The 13,407-nt window shown below is 35.9% G+C and overlaps 1 protein-coding gene across 1 annotated transcript; it reads right to left on the bottom strand.

The window, feature by feature from the left end:
* Nucleotides 1-2,648: 2,648 nt before the first annotated feature.
* On the bottom strand, nucleotides 2,649-13,047 carry LOC125828700 (uncharacterized). Its single transcript, XM_049508040.1, has 17 exons — nucleotides 12,610-13,047; nucleotides 11,747-11,841; nucleotides 10,866-10,985; nucleotides 10,196-10,285; nucleotides 10,007-10,122; nucleotides 9,623-9,722; nucleotides 9,016-9,087; nucleotides 8,893-8,940; nucleotides 8,740-8,817; nucleotides 8,414-8,533; nucleotides 8,064-8,169; nucleotides 5,506-5,669; nucleotides 4,975-5,109; nucleotides 4,447-4,577; nucleotides 4,103-4,165; nucleotides 3,911-3,989; nucleotides 2,649-2,973 (listed from the first exon to the last, which is right to left on the bottom strand). The coding sequence occupies exons 1-17, from the start codon at nucleotides 12,893-12,895 to the stop codon at nucleotides 2,920-2,922; spliced, it is 1,857 nt and encodes a 618-aa protein (XP_049363997.1). The 5' UTR covers nucleotides 12,896-13,047; the 3' UTR covers nucleotides 2,649-2,919.
* Nucleotides 13,048-13,407: the final 360 nt, after the last annotated feature.

Here is a 13,407-nt window from a genome sequence, read left to right as displayed (position 1 = left end):
AAATTTGGTGTGACTATACGTGAAGGTTTCCCAACTCATTACAGAGGTCCTTATAAAGTTTTTTGAAAAAAAAAAATTAGGTGCTCTGAGCGCTAGATCTATGGATTAATACACACGAAAAATCAGAAATTTGAGCGATTGTATACAAAGGACTTGCATATGCGGAAATGAGTGTTAAAAATCATGTTAGTATACGTGAAGGTTCCTCAACTCATTACGAAGGTCCTCATAAAGTTTTTTGAGAAAAAAAAATTGGGTGCTCCGGGAGTCACATCCAATGGCTAATATATACGAAAAATCGGAGAATTTGGGTGATTCTTAAAAATTGGCTTGTAAATGCAGAAATGAGCGTTAAAAAATAATTTGATTATTCAGGTTCTCAAACTTATTACGATGGTCCTTATAAAGCATTTTGAGAAGAAAAAAAGTTGGATGCTCCAAGGGACAGATCCATAGGCTAATACACACGAAAAATCAAGGAATTCGATCGATTCTTAAAAAAGGGCTTGTATATGCTGAAATAGGCGTTGAAAATATGGTGTGAGTATACATGAATGTTCTCCAACTCTTTACAGAGGCCCTCATAAAAATTTTTGAGAAAAAAATTCTGGGTGTTTTGGGCGCTAGATTCATGGGCTAATATACACGAAAAATTGAAAATTTGGGCGATTCATAAAAAAAGCTTGTAAATGCGGAAATGATGTGAGTATACGTGAAGGTTCCCCAACTCACTATGGAGGTCCTCATTAGGTTTTTTGAAGAAAAAAACTTGGATGCTCCGGGAGCTTGATCAATGGGCTAATACACACTAAATATGGTGAATTTGAGAGATTCATAAAAAAAGGTTTGTAATTGAGGAAATGAGCGTTAAAAAAATGGTGTGAGTATACTTGAAGGTTTCCTAACTCATTACAAAAGTTCTTATAAAGTTTTTTGAGAAAAAAAAATTAGGTGCTCCGGACGTCAGATCAATGGGCTAATACACACGAAAAATCTAGAAATTTGGGCGATTCTTAAAAAAGGGTTTGTAAATGCGAAAATGGACGTTAAAAAAATTGTGTGAGTATATGTGATGGTTTCCCAACTCATTACGGAGGTCCTCATAAAGGTTTTTGAGGAAAAAAATTGGATGCTCCGGGCGTCAGATCCATGGGCTAAAATACATACGAAAAATCTGGAAATTTAAGCGATTCTTTAAAAAAGGCTTGTAAATGTGGAAATGGGTGTGAAAAATGGTGTGAGTATACGTGAAGGTTCCCCAACTCATTACGGAAGTCCTCATAAAGTTTTTTGAGAAAAAAAATTTGAGTGCTCCGGGTGTCAGGTCCATGGGATAACACAATAAAAATTATGAAATTTACGTGATTCTTAAAGTAGGGCTTGTAAATGTGAAATGTGCGTTAAAAAAATGGTATGGGTATACATGAAGGTTCCCCAAGTCATTACGGAGGTCCTCATAAAGTTTTTTGAGAAAAAAATTTAGAATGCTCCGGGCGCCAAATCCTTAGAATAATACACACGAAAAATCGGAGAATTTAGGAGATTCTTAAAAAAGGACTTGTAAATCAGGAAATGGACGTTAAAAATGGTGTAAGCATACGTGAAGGTTCCCCGACTCATTACAGAGATCTTTTCAAAGTTTTTTGAGAAAAAATTTTTGGGTGCTCCGCACGCCAGATACATGGGCTAATACACACTGAAAATTAGGGAATTTGGGCGATTTTTGAAAAGGGGCTTGCAAATGTAAAAATGACCGTTAAAAAAATTGTGTGAGTATACGTGAAGGTTGCCCAACTCATTATGAAAGTCCTCATAAAGTATTTTGTGAAAAAAATATGGGTGCTTCGGCCGCTAGATCTATAGGCCAATACACACGAAAAATTGAGAAATTTGGACGATTCTTAAAAAAGGGCCCGTAAATGCGGAAATGAGTATTAAAAAAATGATGTCAATATACGTAAAGCTTACCCAACTCATTACGGAGGTCCTCTTAGAGTTTTTTGAGAAAAAAATGTGTGTACTCTGAGCGCCAGATCCATGGGCAACACACGAAAAATTGGGGAATTTGAGCGATTCTGAAAAAAAGGCCTGTAAATGCGAAAATGAGTGTTAAAAATTGTGTGAGTATACGTGAAGGTTCCCCAATTCATTACGGAGGTCCTCATAACGTTTTTTGAGAAAAAAAAATTGGGTTCTCCGTGTGCCAAATTTATAGGCTAGCACACACAAAAAAACGAGAAATTTGGGCGATTCTTAAAAAAAGCTTGTAAATGAAGAAATGAGCATTAAAAAATGGTAAGTATACGTGAAAGTTTTCCAACTCATTAAGAAGGTTCTTATAAAGTTTTTTGAGAAAGAAATTTGAGTGCTCCATGGGCTAATACATACGAAAAAATGGAGAATTTGAGCGATTCTTAAAAAGGGACTTCTAAATCAAGAATTGGGCATTTAATAAATGGTGTGAGTATACGTAAAGGTTCCCAATTCATTACAGAGATACTCATAAAGTTTTTTGAGGAAAAAAATTTGGATGCTCCGGACACCAAATGTATAGGCTAATTATAACACAACATCCAACAATGTCACCATTGATACTTAATAAAGAATTACTGATCAGAGGAGCAAAAACAAATGCAAGTAGAGGATCATCAAAGAGAGCTAAATTTCATTAAAACATGAGTCAATTTTGACAATTAAGTTTTTCTAGGGATTATTATTATGAACTTCCTCAACTGCTTACTTGTACAATAACATAGCTATGACATTCGATAGCTTATACTGGAGTCCTGCAACAAGAAGTTGTAGCAGGGATGTGGGGTTGAAGTACAAGAGTGGAGGATGCCAAACACAACATCTACATATAATACAACAAGGATTGGCTATAGAGTTATAATGAAATTCTGCCGCTCCTGGTATCAGCTAGTTCTCCTCACGTCGTAGATGGTCAAATGTGTATGAATCATGAGCAAGATTCTGCATGAAGAATGAAGTACATTAGGAAAAGAGTAAATGTATGTCTAAATGGAAAGAGACTACAGCAATTAGCAGAGACTACTATATCCGAATTGTAACCACAAGCTCACTGTCCAACAAACAAGATTGAACAATATAAGCCACTTAATAGAGCTAGAGCTGCCAGAAATGGAAGAGGCATTTCAATTTAAAGAACAATATCAGTGCAGCTTAAAGAAATAGTTCACCCATTATTCCAAGAGATCGGTTTGTTCCTCCAATTTGAATGGAACTAGCAATGCTTTGGGAATTACATCACACCATAACTTCAGAAGGATTATTCTATTACTTTTTATCGTCAAGTGAAGAAGTTTTTTAGCCTTTTACCATAAAAAAAGAGTATTTTTGTCCTTCGCAAATAAATTATGCAACTTAACTGTGTGTATATTATATGAAAGAAGGGAAAACACATCTCGAAAGTAATTACTGACCAAATTTTTGGGTGACAAGACATACAGAACAAGAAATGCAAATTGTACATACAAGTGAGCCTTTACTACAGTCTACAGACCATTAGAAGGCATGGTTGAAATCTTCTAAGGCATGACCAAGGATATGGAAATAGATGAACTCAACCAGCAAACTACGTTGTAAGCATTTTGAAAGGAACCTAAGGCTTGATTTAAGGGGCAACCGCTTATTATTTAAAATCCAGATTTCCTAGCATGAATGAGACATGTTCTCTAGGAAAGCAAAAACAAATTCACCTCAAGCTCAATTGGTCAACACTGACCTTCATATTCCCAGAGATGGAATGGTTTCAAATATTCAGTAACATCCCAAAATGGAAAGAGATTCTAATTTTGGACTGGAGGGAGTAATAAGTTTCAACCTATTTCAATGTTGCTTGATATTATTTATTAGAGAACACTCATAATTTCAAATTGCCATTGAGTACCTGTTCTTGGGCACGGAAATACATGAAAGGTGTATAGTGGAGAAAGTTTGAAACTCTGGACGTATAAATATCAGCGTATCTGCAGTTTCAAGAGAATTTTTTAAAAACAGTCAAAAGTGCTTAAAGAAAAATTTTACAATCAATTAATAGGTCGTAAAAAGTGACAGAAATTGTCACAGCACATTGACATACTTTTCGATTTGACGCATCAAGTGACTTTTATCCCACAGGCCTGCACGTGAAAGATAACCCCACCTGAAAGAGAAAATAAGACAGATTGATAACCCTCAAGTCCAAATTCGTCAACTGAAAAAGAAACCATGCCTGTGAGCTCATCTGAGAAAACATGCAGATGTTCAAGTAAATATTCCAGGCAACTTTTATAGGTTAAACTTAGCCAAGGTGATGTTAACTCATTCTGAACATTACATTGCCAACTAAGAGCTAATGAAACCATAAATAAAGTAATCTAGTATAACAAATCTGAGGCTGAATTGAAGGGACAGGTTATTTCAAAAGAAAAATCCTCAAATAACCTTTTGTTGAAAAGCTCTCCATCCTCATCCAACATTGGACCAATTTTCTGATCTAGCCTCTGCATAACAACAAGTAGCTTTTGCATGCTTTCTGTGAGTTCATTATCTTCCATACGTGTGGCAGCAAGGGTCTGATGCATATTAAGAGAATACAGGTTTAAACTGGTTACATCAAGTAACAAAATTGATATCACAAAGTAACCCACACAAGTCATTAAAGACACTACAATGAGGCTTTTTAGAGAGCCAAACTTTTTCTTCCATTCTCCCCCCCCAACGAGAGCAATCCACAAGGAAAGTGCTAAACACCTTCTATGAGTATGTTATACAATATCAAGAGTTAATGGATTATTCGTTGCACTTAATTTGCATAATTCCAGCAATATGTCAATAACTACTTATTAATTCCTCGGTGAATATTAGATTGAAGATACTACTGCAACCATGAAACAGGAGGAAGAATATTTTAATTGAAGTTTAATCTACAGAAATGCAAGAATATGCATATGCTAGAACTAGTACACTTACCTGTGCAGGACGTCCCTCGGTCCTCCTCTGAAGAGCAAGCCGAAGTTGGTTAAAGAGATCACCTAAAACCTCTTTTTTATTGATAAGATCTATCAAAGTAGCTCTCTCTTCTTGACTATGAATTAACGCATTATACTGCAGAACAAGAATAAAAGGCATCATATGCAGCAGTCTTACAGAACAAAATCGTCAAAGAGCCATCACTAATTCACTGTGATTCGTTTTTTGCAAAATCTATAACTCTTCATTACTGGTACGTGTAAGGTGGAAACAATGAAGTCTCTTTAGGGTGGTGGGGGGGGAGGGGGGAAGCAGAGAAGTCGAAAAATGAACCAAACAATGATAGTTCTAAAATGGCTCCAAGGCACAAAGATGAAAACAAGAACTGGATCATAACAAAATCCAAAGCAGGTAGACACTAAACTCCAAAGGTCATGACGGAACGGAACCCCCCAAATCCAACTAACGGAGCAAAAAGAAGCAAATAAACAATTGTAATCCATTCCAGAGACCTGATGAAGATTAACTAACCTCCTCTTCTAGTTCTCGACAAATCAAAGCAGTTCTCCATCGTAGATGAACTTTGGATTGGCTTACATCAGTATATATATGATCACCGACATATAAGATTTCATCTCCATGAACATTGAGCGAACTCTCAACCATCTGAGCGCTTCCTCCAGAGTATAATCCACCTATAAGAAAATTATTAGCTGCTGCTTAGAATGGACAAGTCCTATCCATGTTCAAAAGAAAATATGAAATGTCATTAATGACCAAATGTGATGGTGATCGCTGGAGAAAACTCCTCACAAATGAAAATTCAAAGAAGCCTAACACCCACAAAATTCTGATCCTAAATTAAAAGCAAGAAATGTCAGATGTATTTCAAGCACAAAGAGAATCCTACATCCACAAATATAACATCATTTTTGCATGACGCAGTTGGAGAATGTTCTATTTTATTATTTTTCCTTCATCTTTTTTTTTGGAGTCTAAATACATTGTTAGGGTCATTCGTTGCGCTATCGGGCCAGTTATTATGGGCACTGCAATGTGCTTTATTAGTTTTTATGGCAGCCCATTATCTAGAACTTGGTCAGCATGCTTCTCCAATGAGAAGATAACTACACCAGGAACATTGCTTAACCCCCAGGCAAATCTTTAGCAGCAGAATTGTTTACCATGAATCCACCAAAAGTTTACTGGGGGTTACCATTGTAGTTGTTGCCTTATCAAGAGAATGCCACTTAAAATCCTCAATTTTCAGAGTCCTCTAGAAACTTTAAAGGGCGAGTATTAATATATTGCTCCTCCGAAGGTGTTTGGGTGTGTCTGCTTTGTTCACACTAGGAATTCTGAGAAACTTGATCCTAGGGCCTTTAAATGTGTCTTTATTGGATATTCTCCTACACATAAAGGGTACAAATGCTATCATCCTCCCTCCAAGAGATCCTTTGTCAGCATGGATGTTATCTTTCAAGAGTTTGAGCTCTATTTGAATATTACATCATTACCTCTTCGTTGGAAGAGTAACAAAAGAATAGATAATTCTCCCTAGTTTCTGGAAGAAGAATTCAAGGGGAGACTGTTGGGTGTTTGGATGACCTGATTTGATAATTTACTCCAGTCAAAGCCATTAGTATACAGAAACTAAAGATGAAATGTTTAGGCTTTTCTTTTTTTGGTGTAAACATAGCTTAATGGAAGAGTTAGAATCAATTTATGTTGTACTAGATTCCTTATGAGAAGATTAAGGACTAGGAGCTTATTTTTTTGCTCATCTGGATGTAAATATGGGGGACTACACACCCTTTATGTAGTTTGTTATGAATACACAAAAATGTTACCTGTAAAAAAAAATAGAGCATAGAAAGACATTATGCGAGTCTCTCTCACACTAGACCAAGACATAGCCTATGAAGTCAGCTTGATGAGGAGAGACATCAAAGGCTGGTCGGAAGACTCGTTTGTCTCTCTCATACTAGACCAGACATAGCCTATGAAGTCAGCTTGGCCAGTCGGTTCATGCATGATCCCCAAGATCCTCATATGAAAGTTGTCTTTCACATTTTACAGTATCTGAAATCAGCTCCAAGAAAAGGTTTGCATTTCTCTAAACAAGGTCACTTCCCAATAGAACTAGATGAAGTCTACATCTGGTTATTGTACACTCGTAGGAGGGAGCCTAGTTACTTGGAGAAGTAAGCAGAAAAGTGTAGTTGCAAGATAAAGTCTGGAAGCAGAATATAGAGCTATGGACCAAGGTGCTTGTGAGCTTCTTTAGCTACTAAAATTACTAAAAAAATTGAGATTGTCTGAAGAAAGGGAACTTTCCTTGTAATGCGACAACAGAGTTTAGTATAGTTAAGAATCCTATTCAGCATGATCGAACAAAACATATTGACATTACATCAAAGAGAAAGTTATTAGTGGACCCTTGAGTTTACTTTATGTACCGTTAGAAAAACAGCTAGCGGATGTGCTTACAAAAAACCTCAGCCAAAAGACTTGTCATACTTTGGTTTGCAAGTTGGGCATGTACGACATCTTTGCTCCAACTTGAGGAGGGTGTTGATTGTGTATTATATTTAGCATGATTTGACGAGACTCCGTTTTTTCTTTTCCTAGCGTAATTATAGGAAAAAAATATTTCTATTGTCTTTCCTTAATTAGTTAGGACCATTTGTATAAATACCCCTTCTCATGGTATGTAAAGACATACTGAAATATGAAAGAAGCCTTTTCTTCTTCTCAAATTTTACATAAGATAAACCACAAGTTTAGTAATTTGCAACAGGTTAGAAAATACCTCCATGATATTACTTGCACCAACTCTAAGGACAATCTTAGCAGATACAGTGACCTTTTAAGTCGAACTTTCAAAATACATATATCTCAATAAGATGATATTTTTTATTGAAAGAAATAAAAAAAAGTGTTTCACGTTTAACTAACCATATACAAAGACGGCAAAAAATGTTGAAAAAATAAATTGTGCTAGAATGAGACAGGAGGAGAAGACGAGTTTCATTTACTTATCCAAAATAGGGATGACTTTCATATCATCAGTTTAGAAGTTTAATCACCTGGGCGAGTTTTAAAACAAGGACGCATCAGACCTTCACCAGTCACCACTTCATACATTGGGTGGGCCATTTGGAAGAATTCTGGCTTCCTAGCTGAGACTATAACCTGTATTGGGTAAAGAAGGAAAATACATTTGGTTATCGAGCCATTTAACAATTAACACATCACTGAGAAATATAAATTTGTAGGAAGCAATAAAGGAGTCAAAATAGTTAGCCATCAAATTCTAACAATGACATTTGGCATTGACAAAATTATCTTTTATATAAACTTCTCTTCAAAAGCATTACACTATGAGATAAAGACTTTAATGATTAGCTGTTATCAAAATCCTGTTCTGCTTACTCACCATCTCAAATAGATCTCGCCAGCTCATATCATTGGGAAGGTACCGATTGAATGAATGCTGCATCATTTTGTCTGTGTAATGATAATCTGAATTTGTAATCAGTAAGAGCCTCTTCCCAGCCTGATAAAACATGAAATGTTAGATGCTGAATTAACCATCATTTTTTGATAGGGGATTAATAAATCTTAATAAGAAATTGGACAACTTATCTCCCAATTGATGTCCTATTGGACTTCTACACTTGCTATGCTAAATTCATTAAGATTATTTATGCAAGGCTCTAAATAGACTGTGATATTCAATCAAATGGATATAGTTAGAAATACCTCCTTTTGATCCAATAATGCCAAAGGTAGCTCAGGATCAGGTTCCACAAATAATTCAGGCTTGGACATTATCTCACTCTGCATGGGTGAAATAGTTTAGAGTGATATTTGCAGCTCCCGGCATGTGAAGCAATGGATCAATGAAACACATACCTTCAGCTGGCCTTCTACATGTGCCCTGAAGAGTGCCTTACCGACAGCCTAAATAGAATACAAAAAGGTTGGCAAACTCAAGGCTCACATCACAATCCATTCACACACAGCATCCAACCATACCTTGTAAAGCCCTCTATACTCATTTGGACAGAGATCTGGTCCTATTACTCCTTTATCCAGCCTATCTACCAACTGCAAAAGAGACATGTCTAGGATATAGGGCAAGTGCAGAAGAAGCAATATTACATTCTTTTTAGTTGAAACCTCAGGTGTTCAATAAATTTATGCAATTCAAATATCATCATTAATCAGAAACAAGCAACTGGATGAACCGTTCTGTCCAAATAAATTAAGCAAAATATCAGCCTCTACAGAAAGGAGTAGACAACTATCTATAAATTTGGTTAAAGAGAACCACTTCAGTAATAAAGCATCTACTTCTTATGATCAAGAGAAAACCTAAAACAACTAGAAAATAGATAACCAAAATGTCTCAACCTAAAGAAAGAAACATAACAATAATAATGAAAACCCACAAGTCACAACCTACTAAATCAGTACATCTTATTTTAACAAGGAAAGAAACTGCATTAAGAAGAGATAGAAGTCATACAAATCCCTTCACAAGAAAAAAAAAAACTAACAAATGTATATGACAAACATGAAGAAATAATGTCTTTTAGTATCGAGTCATGGCATGTATACTGAGGGAGGCCAAGTGATCTACCTGCATATAAGCCACTGCTTCTGAAACTGAGAATAGTGTATTGAGGAACTCCCATTTACTCTCCTTACGCAGATCAACCAGTTCTCTCCCATAGATCTCACTTCCAAACATAGAAAATATGAGACACTAACCAAAACATTACCCAATTTTCCAGAGCACATAAAAATGTAGAACATTCATTCAAATTTTCATGGAGCAAATAAAACTTTTGGCTGTGTAGTGCAGTCTGCATCCATCAACCAAAGATTTACATGAAGCAAATAGATTTTAAGCTTCTATTTCCCAATTTGCAAAGCAACGTTTTGTGGACAATCTTTGCTAGAATTATGGTTATATGGATCAATATTTTGAGCTGACAAGTAGACACAAAAGCCCAAGCCATACCTCACTTCTCGAGTTGAAAGCATTCTTGTTCCATGCATTGCCCTCTTGATATATCCAAATCTGTCTGCTTTAACCAGGTTACCTTTCTCTTTGTCTATTACAAGACCTCTTATCACCTGTTTTATAATGAAATGTCCTCAAATGGGTATTAAGATAAACCATTAGCATGATCACATGGTCAGACTATACCAGATCAGGGTCAAATGCAAGCCCATCCACAGGGAAACCCACATTTCTCAGATTCTCCATGCAGTAATCATAAGCCCTTCCTTCCCAGGCCTGTAAATTATGGACTTAATCATACTACACCAGTAACATATGCCAAATACAAAAACAATTTAAAGCTCCTCAAGGGACAACAAAAAGAATATACAAGACAGCAGCGTATTTTAAATTTAAACATCTAAATGCTAGTCGGTCATGGCACTTCCAACAACAATCTAAGAGAATAAAACTGGAAAAAAAATTGCAACTCAAAAAAAAGATAAATGAATTTGGGGCAAATAGAGTACTTTCTCTTTTTTGATAACGCATATAAAGCACTTTTTCTTATCATCAGAATTTAATCCTCTTAACACATAAATGAAATAAGAGCTTCATCAGGCACCAAGATAAAAGGATTAGTAACAGAGAAAACGAGAAAACATATATATGGATAAAAACTGCCTACGCTGCCTTATAGGATTAGTTCCCTGCTATGGTACAACATTGTCATATGCAATTCAACAATCAAGCAAACAATAGATGTGGTGGCAAATGAAGGAAATAAATGTGTAAGCAATGAACATTAGCCTCAATTTGTAACAAAGAAAACATGAGCTAATAGTTTACATCACATGAAACAAGAACTAAAAGGTACCATCACGTTATAGTGCATCAGTGTATAGTCCATATCATATCCAATTGCACTGATTGATCGTAGATTTAATGTGCGGCTGCAAAATATGCCACGTGGCGAATGTCGAGCATTATATGGAACCTGCACATTATGTGAGTTAGAAATTTGCTAAGATTTACATGCCAATGCCAATACTGCTTCTAAAATAAGAGGTTATAAATCTTCAGTGAGTTTAACCATCAGAGATTCTACATAAACATTGCAAGAAGATAGCCATTAATAAGATGCTAAGATTCCATGACTTTTCTCACTTCATGCTGTAAAGCATTTCAATGAGTATAGAGTGCAGACCCACCCCCACCCCCCACCCACGATCCGGCCATCTTTTCATTTCCTTTAGGCTTTAACCCTTCTCCTTCAGTTATTTATCTTGGCAACTAAAATAGAACCTTTTCAAAGCTTTTAAAGAAGAACAATTCACATTTTTGGTTACATATTGAACTGATAAAAACATACAGCCTCTTCTCCCTTCTTTTTTCTTTTATATTCCAATTTTTATTTCTATTACACTCAAATATAAGTTGAGTATAATAGAAGAGATAAGCTCTATCCTTTTAAAATGCTGAAATGTTGACGAGGAAAAATAGCCCAAAGGGAGAAAATGAGAAAAGTAAAAGTGAATGGACATGCAAGGACAGACATATTCTCCATCACTCAAGGATGAAAGGAAGACAACGTGAGGGGCAGATGATCGACACTGTTTTGGAGCAACATGGGATACACAAGTTCTCTGACACTGAGCAAAAGCATTTAGCCAATGCCAGAAATTTCAGCAAGTGATACACATATCAAAATGCCAACTTGATAAATGCAATACAAAGACAAGTTCACTATTAAAGTACCGGAATGCCCAAGTGTTGAAGCAAGTTCTCTGCTTCTTGAGTTTCCATCTTTGCCACCTCCTCAACAGGGCCCTGCAATGCCTTGCCATCAATTCCTGCATCGTTTGTAGCAAAAATGGTAAGGAACTGCCAAGTTCAAAACATAATAGTTAAACAACACAATACTATATGCATCAAAAGTTTAATTTGGATATTCAATTTCATTCATTAAAACCAAAACTTCAGTTATCAACTTATCATAAAAATCCACCTTTTGTTTTTCTCAAATGCAAGTGATCAACAAAACTTTTATTTTTCCAATGCATGTGATTACTAAACATTCACCATTTCTTCCATTTTATCTCGGTGATTGACTTGACACAAAGTTAAGTGGTTGAAACATTAGTTTGATCAAGAAAATCAAAATCAAAATATAAAATTCAAATAGTTAAATGAACTTGAATTCTTGAAAGTTACCTACAAAATATTATTAGTGGAACCAAACTGGAAAGAGCATCATATAAACTGGAAGACACGCTCAGGGCGGGAGGGAATATTTGAATAACCATAATAATCACTCTAAAAGCTAAACCTTTTTTTATAATTAAGCTATTAGCAACACTTACTTAACTACTCAGAATCAATTCAAAAGCTCAACCAAAGTACTAAACAGGCGAAAATCCTCTCTTTTTAATTTGGGAGTCCGGAAAATGACAAACCAAATTCGTATTCAGTTCATCGAACATCGAACATCCAACATCGAACAAACAAGCATCACTGTTTGTATTCCACTCCACTAAAAATATGCCAAGGAAAAACAGGAAATATCACCAACCCCACATCCAGGTGCAACACATGAACTCAAAATTGGGAATGTAATGTACCAAAATTGAGATTCAAATCGCCTTTTGTGCTTTCGCCAAGGTAATCCACTTCAGAGGTTGTGGAAGAAGTGACAACAGAAAACACATCCTCTCCAGGAGGAACCGATGTAGTGGCGCTACAGCGACAGGAGGAGAATCCATTCACTCGATTATACGAAACAGATGAACGGAACACCAATGCACCATCGAGTTTCTGGGTACTGGAGAATACCGCCGGACTTCTACTAGTACTATTTGGTATACTCATACAGCTTGCTACAGCTTGGCAAACTGTCGAACAGCTCATGTGCGTGGATTTTTGTGTGTATTTCTTCCGGTTTGCCGGCGGTTGAAGTTGAATTCTACCACTCGCCGCTACTTCCGTCGCCGGTCCGTTCGCCGCCGGGGAGTGACGTGTATACTTTACCAAAATTCTATCGACCAATGATCGCAAAAGTTGAGTCTTTTTCCCTTTTCTCTATTTGTCAAAAAATTGACACTATTTTTTAAAGATTTTTTTGAAAATATTTTAAAACCAAAACCAAACATCACCTAGGGTTCAACTTAGATTTGGTAAATGACTCAAATGCCCTTTTAGAAATAGCATTTGAAACCGGAACTATTGTTTCGTGCAACAAGACTAATTTTAGAGGATATATGTTATTTCTCACCAAGTAAAAGATACCGATTACTCTATCCACTAAGATTACATACAATAATACTAGATTTAATATTATTTTAAATCTAATAATATTAAACATATCATATAGAATATCAAAATTATTATATTACTGAATAACAAAAGTGAGATACTTTCTC

The sequence above is a fragment of the Solanum verrucosum genome, unplaced genomic scaffold, assembly GCF_900185275.1.
Source record: "Solanum verrucosum unplaced genomic scaffold, falcon-dt-bn FXZP01000273.1, whole genome shotgun sequence".
Taxonomy (NCBI): domain Eukaryota; kingdom Viridiplantae; phylum Streptophyta; class Magnoliopsida; order Solanales; family Solanaceae; genus Solanum; species Solanum verrucosum.
Note: the sequence above shows the minus strand (reverse complement) of the source record. Positions and strands in the feature narration are given on the sequence as shown.